General features: G+C 37.0%; 1 protein-coding gene across 2 annotated transcripts; it reads right to left on the minus strand.

The window, feature by feature from the left end:
- Nucleotides 1–100: 100 nt before the first annotated feature.
- Nucleotides 101–5,230, minus strand: snrnp48 (small nuclear ribonucleoprotein 48 (U11/U12)). Of its 2 annotated transcripts, none has more exons than XM_077215038.1 (9): nt 4,979–5,230; nt 4,239–4,346; nt 4,057–4,117; nt 3,873–3,953; nt 3,098–3,280; nt 2,314–2,435; nt 701–801; nt 457–600; nt 101–259 (listed from the first exon to the last, which is right to left on the minus strand). In XM_077215038.1, the coding sequence occupies exons 1-9, from the start codon at nt 5,132–5,134 to the stop codon at nt 196–198; spliced, it is 1,020 nt and encodes a 339-aa protein (XP_077071153.1). In that variant the 5' UTR covers nt 5,135–5,230; the 3' UTR covers nt 101–195. The 2 variants fall into 2 exon arrangements, with proteins under 2 accessions (XP_077071153.1, XP_077071151.1); XM_077215036.1 differs by having other exon boundaries at nt 4,985–5,227.
- Nucleotides 5,231–9,441: the final 4,211 nt, after the last annotated feature.

A 9,441-nucleotide genomic window follows, 5' to 3' on the forward strand; every position in this document is an offset into this window, starting at 1 on the left:
AATCATTGAAATCATTAAAGAAAAAAACCTTTTGAACGGTAGTGTTTATGGAGATTTATCATGACATGGATGTTAAAAATGCAAGAAATGCACAGAAACAAATATTTGAAACATTTTTATTCTCATTTTATTGTACCATATCATCCAACTAAAAACATTAAAGGGAACAATACTGATATTAAAATAACTAAAATTTCAAGACTTCTTTTTCTTCTTCTTTTTCTTGTGATGTCTCTCCACATCTGGAGAGTGTGAATCTCTGAGGACAAAACAAAAGGAGAGAATAATATAGTCAGTCCATCACAAACTATGAGTGTAAAATAGCGAAATGACAATATGATGGATTGTTCACGATAATGCACAATAAGAATTTAAGAATGATGGACTGATGGATGAGTAAAGTTCTGATTAGTTAAAATACTCTCATGTTGTTTAGGTCAGTTGTTTAGGCCTTACCTCTTACTCTTGTGTTTTTTCTCTCGACTGTGCTTGCGACTGCGGCTGCGTTTGCGGTGCTGTTTATGCCCATGCTCATCTCGGGAGCTGATACGAGACTCACGTGACTCAACGGATGCGGAGCGGCCTTTCTCATCTGACCCTCTGTAACCACAAACCAACATAAAAAAATCAATAGCAGTCAATCTGTGCTACTTCTGTCAGGGAGGAAAGAGATTCGCTGTACTGAAATCAGACATGTGACCTGTGGGATGACTCCTGTGATGCTTTGGGCTCCTCATCCTTCACTTCCTGCCAAATCCTGCCTAGTTCTTCAGAGTGGATGTCAATAACCTCGCGGATCACCTGGAAAAGGTATACAATTGCAAACAATTATGCAGAATATTCTCTATGGCTCTCGAGCCATTCACTGTGTGAAGACCAGTGATGGGAATAACGGCGTTATAAATAAACCCTGTTACTAACGGCGTTATCTTTTTCAGAAACGAATAATCAAACGAATGACTGACTGAAGAAGAAAACATAGAAGCCGTACGGAAAGCCACGAAGAGCGTCGTTGGAAACAGCCGAACTCAACTCATGGGATATGTGTATCAGGTGCGCTTGTAATAAGTGCACATTGAACGCCAAACACAGGCAGAAAAAATATTGTGACAGAGCGCTTGTCCTGAGAGATTAACGCCGTGTTTTTTGTCCAGTTACACAATGTCTCCTTTTGAGGAAAGAACTGTGTGACTGAAAAGAGTTATGAGTGAATGAGAACGACAAAAATTGGATGCACATCAGTGATTAGCTTATTGCCAATTTATATATTAAGATAAATGCCATCTTGTGTGTTATTTGAACTGTTTGTGTGTTTTGAGACATTTTAATAATTGATATTGTGTATGATAAGGTTGCATTAGAGTGCATATGGTTCATATGTGTATTTGAAAGTCTGTTAAAAATGTGCAAATTGTGTTAATGCATAGGGTGTCAAATGTTTGATTGTAATTGGGTATTTTATTATTTTTCCTTTAAAGGTTTTCAACCTAATTTGAGCTTGAGATTAAACTAACTTTTTCTACTAAAATAATTACTGTTTTTCAAGTCTAACTGCAAACTAAGCTCATCTGTTGGGAAGCTGCTCTAATCAATTGTTATGTGAACGGAAATCAACAGAATGCAAACCAACTAAGATTGTAAAAGCCATTTTTGAGATGATCCTTGTGTTCATGGTTGACTAAGCTCTTTTTCGAATAAGACGCAGAAATAACTTAAATAACTTTAGGTTATAAAATAAAACCTGAAAATAACCTGCAGGGAACATTTCTTAAGAAGCATAATTTATTTTTAGACTTATTTGTTGGCCAGTTGTGGTCAGTGCAATATTAAATATTATGGTTCGAAGCCATCTATTGTCTTCTATTGTTCTACTATAGTAATGATAATATTTAAAATAATATATTGAATTTAAAAGGTGTCTCTCACATTGTCCCACAGCAACATTAAAATAATGTAGATTAGTGTATAATTTATTCAATTTAGTGTCATTTCATTCATTTGACATATTTAATATTGGGGGCATCCAAGTTATTTGACATGTTACATTTTTTTTAAAGTAATGCAATAGTTACTTTCCCTGGTAATTAGTTACTTTTATAATGATGTAACTCAGTTACTATTTGAGAGAAGTAACTAGTAACTATAACTAATTACTTTTTATAAGTAACATGCCCAACATCGGTGAAGACAATTTAAATTCAAAACGAAGGCAATCTACAGTGAGAACATACATAGTGACATTAGACTAAATTGTGTTTTGTGGGCAAGTAGATTAACATCCCCCAAGAGCAAACACAAACTCAAATCACAGACCTCCGTGTAAGACTTCTTGGTGATGTGAACGTTTTTTGCTCTGTAAGACTGTCTGCGTCTCCTGTAGTCCCTCATCTCAGCCAAAACCTCCAGATGAGACTTCGGCCCACTCTGTTTATCTCCTATAGAATGGATTTTAGACAAAACAACATTCTTTACTTTATCAACCAGATATTATCAAGTAATTGGTACTCAGTATAGTGAAATTATATGTGAGGTAAAAAAACACACAAAAAAATAGAAGTTATATGGACTTATATGTACTGAAGCCTTTAAAAGTGGAGGCAATCATGAGATTTTCTCAAAGTTAAGAGCAACTTAGGTCTTATGCAAATCAGCTGCAGTTGGGCCCAGTGATGCAGCTCCACCTCAGGGCTCAGTGGGCTCCATGGTGTAGCTCTGCCTTAGGGCTGAGTAGGTTTTGTGGTGCAGCTCCACCTCTGGGTTCAGTGAGCCCGAGCCCAAGCCCAATATTATGTTATGACATCTTTACAGATACTATGTATTTGCTAGCTGTCGTTTTATAGGTAACTTCAATGGAGGGATGAAAATCAATCAGATTTTTTTTAAATTTATTTTTTTCATTTGTGTTCTGAAGATGAATGAAAGTGTTATGGGTTTCAAATGAAATGAGGATGATGACAGAATTTCTGTAATACTAACTTTCTGTTAATTAAGTGAATTAACCCTTTAAAATAAATGTAAATTTGTCCGAGAGACAAACATTTCCCCTTAATTTGCCTCAGGATCAATGGTGATATAATGGGTCTGTGAATTCAAGTACCTTTTTTAAGCTTTGCAACAAGGTCTACATAAAGATCCTCGTTATTGGATTCTCTCTTTGCACTCTGCTGACTGGCTTCTTGTAACACATGACCATGGACGGCCAATCGTTCTGCCACAGTGAGGTCACATAATGCGCGCTTATGATTCTGAGGTATGTCAGGGAGATCTGTAGATGTGTCCCCTGCAAAACAATAAAACAGATTTTACACAAAAATCATAATTATTAGTAAATGGTTAAAAAAAATAACATTGATTCTGAAAATTCATTATCAAAGTGTGTTTATTTCAGGGTCGTGTTTCCGAATAACATTCTAAATGACCTTCTGCAAAAAGTAAATCCAGTGCAGAACTAGCGAGTCAGAAAAACACTCCCAACACGTAAAGGGACAAATGGGCCTATAGATTTTAGATTTTTTTGGTCTTAAGTCATTTATAAATGTTTAACTAATGTGTACCTGGGTGAAATAAATTAAAATCTTCTATCAAGCAATATTAAGGACCAAGTCTTTAAAAGGATATTGAGCCAAAGGATACAGCAAGTATGAGTGGAAAACTGTCTAGACCAGACTTCTTTTAATACTCACCCCTGTTAATGGGGAAAAAAAACAAAGAACACAGATAAATGTTGAAAATATTTAGAAAAATAAATAAATACATGGATATCATTAATACACTCATTCTGTCACACACAATTTTAAATGTGCCATATGGCTTGTTATCCTGATACGTGCTGAAATGACCAAATCACTGGCACTAGAGAAAAGAAGACTTACTTTGTGTGTGGATTCCTGTCGAGCTCACGTGAGGAGCATTTTCACGGGTCTGCAGAATTACTTGGTGAAATGCGTCAACGTCTGAAAGTGATATCAGTCAACATCACACGACACCACAGCCTTGCAAAGCTCTTTCAAAACCTTGAATTGAATAGTATGTCTTTCACAAAATCAAAAAACTCACCCATGGTAATGGACGGAATGTTAGCTTTCTCATAGTACACTGAAGGATCAAACATTTCAGCCTGAAAACAAATGACAGAAAAAAACCCACCTTAAAATTTCATGTTCATATTTTCCAATATGAGATGAGGTCAATCACAAGAGTTTTTGCTGACACGGTACTTAATGTGGTTAATTTTTCACCTGCTCTTCTTTAGAGTATCCCAGCTGACTGAGCTGACAGGTGGCTTTGTGTTTCTCCATCCTGTCCCGCGGTACAGTGTGGTTTGGATCGAATGGACACACTTCCATCTGGTAATCAGAAGACAATACAGGCATTTAAAAAACGATTTAAGCCCAAGAGAGGTAAAGCAGGTGCCAAATAGTTTACAGATTGACCCATACAAAATGTTACCATAGTAACCATACTCTCCGCCTGTATCTATATATTAAACTATATGAAGTATTACATGGATAGTTGAGATGTGAATTCTATCATCATTTACTCACCCTCAGTTGTTCCAAACCTCTATGAATTTCTTTCTTCTGCTGAACACAAAATAAGATATTTTGAAGAATGTCTGTAACCAAACAGTTGATGGACCCCATTAATGTTTGGAACAATTTGAGGGTGAGTTAATTATAGCAGAATTTATATTTTTGGGTGAACTATCCCAATAAGAATGACGCTAGTTTTTTTTAACGAGTAGTAAGTGATTATGTAAGTTAATAATAATTTTTAAGATTTAACGTTAGATAAAAATAAAGACTTCCTAATAGTTTATTGTTAATTTGCATTAATATAAATGACAGTAGTGTGGTATTTTAGGTACTTTGGTAAGCGGATATAAACTAGATCCAGGGTCATTAACACAAGGGCTACAAAGTACCACATATCAATTCACTGCATTCTCTTTAGTTTTGTGTTTGGCTGTTGACGTTACCTGAACTGCATGTGTAACGTTATCCAATTCCTGACTCCATTCCAGCGAGTCAAACAAATCCCTGAGTTCGGCTTGACAACTCTCTGTAAAATCTGTGAGCTCCTGCAAACGCTGCATGCGCTCTTCGAGACCCAACGAAAAAGCTGTTTCACACATTTTACATCAGGAACGATCGAAAAAAAAAGCGCCTGGCTTTACGATTGTTGTCTACGCGAGTGTTCGTTGACGCTTGAAAATGACGTATGCACGACGTAGCCTCGAACAGTGGTTGCCACAACCGTGAAGAAACATCTTTTCGTGCAACAATATTACAGGTATTGTTGGGTGGGAACTGTATTTTTCTAAACAAGTTACCTAAATATAATTATTAAAAAGTGTTGTATTTAACACCGAGTGTACCAAACCTGATGAAAAAAAAAAACTTAAATAAATGTTTGGAAAAACTTTTTCAATTAGTTTTGAGAGAATAGTTTTGAAAATTCAGCACTTGCTTTTGGAAATAGTACCGAGGTGAACATTACATAGGTTCCAGATTATGATGCAATAAATTCCATTAATTCTCAGGCCTACAGAAAATATGTTCTTGGTGTGTGTGTGTGTGTGTGTGTGTGTGTGTGTGTGTGTGTGTGTGTGTGTGTGTGTGTATACAGGTTTATATTACAAGAATAGAAAAACCTGAGATCACCTACATTGTGAGGACCAGTCAGCGGTTCCCACGAGGGAAATGTAGCCTATTAATAAACATAGGCCTACTATTTTTTTTTTCTGTGATGGGTAGGTTTAGGGGTAGGGATAGTAAGGGAATAGAAAATACAGTTTGTACAGTATAAAAATTATTACGCCTATGGAGAGTCCCCACAAAGTTAGCGAAACCGAGTTGCCTCAGTGTCCGTTTGTGTGTAGGCTATTGTGTGTGATTGTACATGGTAGTATACGGTATGGGGACCAAATGTTCCCACAAACACAAGGATAGTAGGCTAATACCAGTAAACTTTGACAGAAATGGGGCAATTTTTGGTCCCATTGAGGAAAACAGCTCATAAATCGTACTAAATGGTGCTTGTTTGAAAATTTAAAAATGCAGAAGGTTGTTTGTGATGGGTTTTATACAGTTTGTACAGTATAAAAACCATTACTTTTACAGGAAGTCCCCACAAAGATAGAAAAACCTATCATGGTCCTGGTAAACCCTATGTTATGGGAACAAAATGTCCCCACATGGATGGCAATATCCGAAATCCTTGTCCCTTTGGGGACATGTTTTGGTCCCCATGAGGAAAACACCTTATAAATAATACTAAGTGATGTTTGTGGAAAATGTAAAAATGCAGAAATTTTTATGCGATGAGTAGGTTTAGGGGTAGGGTTAGTGTAAGCTTCAGATTGCCTACAATGATTGTATGAGGATTATATTTAAAAAACGAGGTAGAGCAGTGCAAGTAATCTATGTTAGTAAAAACCTTTACGGCTTTAATGAGAAATTTGATGTATACATTTATTTGTCGGCTGGATAATTCACAGAATGCTATTATGATGCTGTTGTCAAACCCTAGGCAAAGTGTGGTGCAATACCAGTCACCAATGATAAAGTATTGCATAATTGTCTGTATGACAATTGTATGTAATTTTTTGTTGGTTGTATGTTTTCTTTCTAATGGACCTTGAGTCTGGAAATAAAGTTGAATTGAATTGAATTAAGAGGATAAAATATACAGATTGTACAGTATAACAATCATCGTGTGTGTGTGTGTGTGTGTGTGTGTGTGTGTGTGTGTGTGTGTGTGTGTGTGTGTGTGTGTGTGTGTGTGTGTGTGTGTGTGTGTGTGTGTGTGTGTTCATTCTGTTTCGATTTACTTCTGTTCAATTTCATTCTGGACCACCAGATGGCAGCACATCTTCATTTACTGAACAAACACGTTCCACGTTAGATTGGAGACGGGCTCAATTATCAAAATGATCAGACTGCCTACGGTTTTAGTTCAAAATAACTCTTGATAAAGCCTTTTGTTTTATCATTAATATGATTCACTTTATAAAGTAAACAAAAAGTGCGGCATCAACGCATTCTTCATTCTGAGAATATGTGACAGTGAATCATAGCTTCCCTCTATTCACTGGATGTATTTACCTTTGAAGGACTTCAAATCCAACAGCATTTCAACTTAATTATGCCAAACAGAATGAATCACTGATTTTCTATTTTAAATAAACCTTGAGACCAACATGTGACAATTAAAAGTAACTTGAAAAATTTCTAATTCAGTCTTTCAGTCAGTCAGTCAGATGCTTGACATTTTTAAGACATTAGTCTAGGACTGCATATTAAACCAATGATGAGCCAAAAGTCCCCTTAAAAAATGAGAAGTTCATTTGTTTTTCTATATATAAAGATGTTGGCATGGTAATAATGGTATGCTCTCATTTTACGGGCCATCTGTGGATGAGTTTTTCTGTTTCCATATTCACTTCATAACCAGTGTGGGCGTTCTGCCCTGATGCCATGCTAACGCATAATTGGAGATACTAGTAGAGTTTCGCTGCTCCCACGCAGAACCAGGTTAGCTCTGACGTCGGCTGGCTGAACGCTAACACCTGCATTAAGAATACCCGGGGAGGAAAAGATAATTGGTATCTTGAAAAATTCAAATATCTAAAATACAGTGTAGAACCTTGAGTCTCTGTTGGCAGAAATACGTCTGAAAAACATGTTTTAAATGTCACATTGCAATGTTTTCAATGATATGCTATATTTAGCCTTTTTGTCTTCTTTTCTATTTTCAGGCACATTTGTAAGTATTTTTGTAAGTCTCATTTAGCCTATGTCTAGGGCCTACACTGTAGAAACAAAACAAAAACAAAATGACAATCAATAAGTCCTGACAACTTATGTTTTTACATTACTTTAACTCAATCCAAATGGGAAGAGTCACTCAAAGTCAGTTACAAATAAAGTCTGACTCTGTATTTTGCCACTTATTATCCCAGTTGTTAAATTACTAATAATCACTATAGTTGTTCTCGGTTTCAGACAGCTTCAGCCTAGTCCCAGACTAAAATGCATGTTGAGCTGTTTTAACTGACAGCAACTTGCACGGAATATCTTAAAATATGTCAGTGCCATTGTTTGTCTCAAGATTCAAACCATAATGTTTTTTTTTCTATGGCACATTTATTAAAGCGACTCAAATGTCAAATTGAATTAAGGCTTAATTATGGCTTAATCTAAGCCCTGTCTGTGAAACCAGTCCTGAATTTGGTATCACTTTATTTTAATATTCCCTTTTGAACATTTTGATATAAGTAACTTTGCAGCTACAAATCAACTTACTCTTATTAGAGTATTGTCTGCTTAATATATGCTAACTCTTTATTGTGATGGTCCTCCAACAGACATTCTACTGACTATAAGTAACTTTGTAACTAGATGTCAACTTAATCTAACCCTAATCCTACCAGTCTACTAATACTCTACTTACACTCCAATGAGAGTTACATGTAGTTGCAACTTTACTTATAGTCAACAGAATGTGTTAAAGGGACCATTAAAATAAAGTGAAACCCTAGCTGAATATTTTCAACGCTTAAGCTTTTAGGCCCAAACTTGTACATGTTTTTGTTTCTGTAGCAACACTTCTTATTGCACTTTATTGAGAAGCAATAATGTTTGTCATGAAAAAGGAAGCAATTTTCTCAGCCCAGACACTGTAGACAGACATCACTGGACAGCAACGGTCGAAGCGGAAAAGATTTGTGGTAATAAAAACCATGTCCCACTCAGAGACCCTTACAGTTCACTCGATTTTCTTTTTCAGACAGATCTATGCCCTATTGCTTTTCCCCCTTCTAGGTTCCTGCGTCTCACTCAGCAGACTCTGCTATTGAATGTATTCTACTCTTAAAGCACAAAAGAATGCCCTCTCTGATTACCTCCAGTCCTTGGACTATCAAAATTACCACCTCACGGATGAAAATGATCAAAAAAACAGCACTGGGGTGAAAAAAATAACAGTGTCTTGGGACTTCACTCGAACGTTGCAGTACGTTCGGATCATGTCTGCAAGTTTGGAGCTCATACTCGGCTGGATTAGCACTGGCGCTGTTGGAAATAAACGTGTGGCCTGTGGCATACCAAACGCGGCCTATTAGTGTGCAGCCCACGTGGGCAACTACACTCTCAAACGCTCCCTCTCCCTCGCTCTCTGCCCTCACCCCTCCCGTGCTGTCTCTCTCTCGCTTGTGTCTCCTCTGGCTCAGTGGTGTGTTTCTAAGAGATAAGACCCTTGCTCATTTCACACATGAACAGAATGGGGGTGCTGGTGGAGGAAGTGAAAACAGGACTCTGATTGCAGAAGAAATGGCTCACTCGGTAACTCCGCCCCCAGCTGCAGGGCTGGATTGGTCTGTCTCAAAGGTGGGCGTGTTTACAAAACGCAAGAACGGAGTAGTTGCAGAACTTCCACAGA

The sequence above is a fragment of the Siphateles boraxobius genome, unplaced genomic scaffold (assembly GCF_051911475.1).
Source record: "Siphateles boraxobius isolate OS27281-9 unplaced genomic scaffold, OSU_SipBor_1 68, whole genome shotgun sequence".
Lineage (NCBI taxonomy): Eukaryota > Metazoa > Chordata > Actinopteri > Cypriniformes > Leuciscidae > Siphateles > Siphateles boraxobius.

Bases quoted from the DNA above. Each gene is read 5' to 3' on its own strand.
- snrnp48 (XM_077215038.1), bottom strand. From the start codon at position 5,134: ATGTGTGAAACAGCTTTTTCGTTGGGTCTCGAAGAGCGCATGCAGCGT. The intron at 4,118-4,238 runs GTGAAAAATTAA...ATTTGTTTTCAG, and splicing joins GATACTCTAAAGAAGAGCAG to GCTGAAATGTTTGATCCTTC. The intron at 601-700 runs GTCACATGTCTG...TTGTGGTTACAG, and splicing joins TCACAGGAGTCATCCCACAG to AGGGTCAGATGAGAAAGGCC.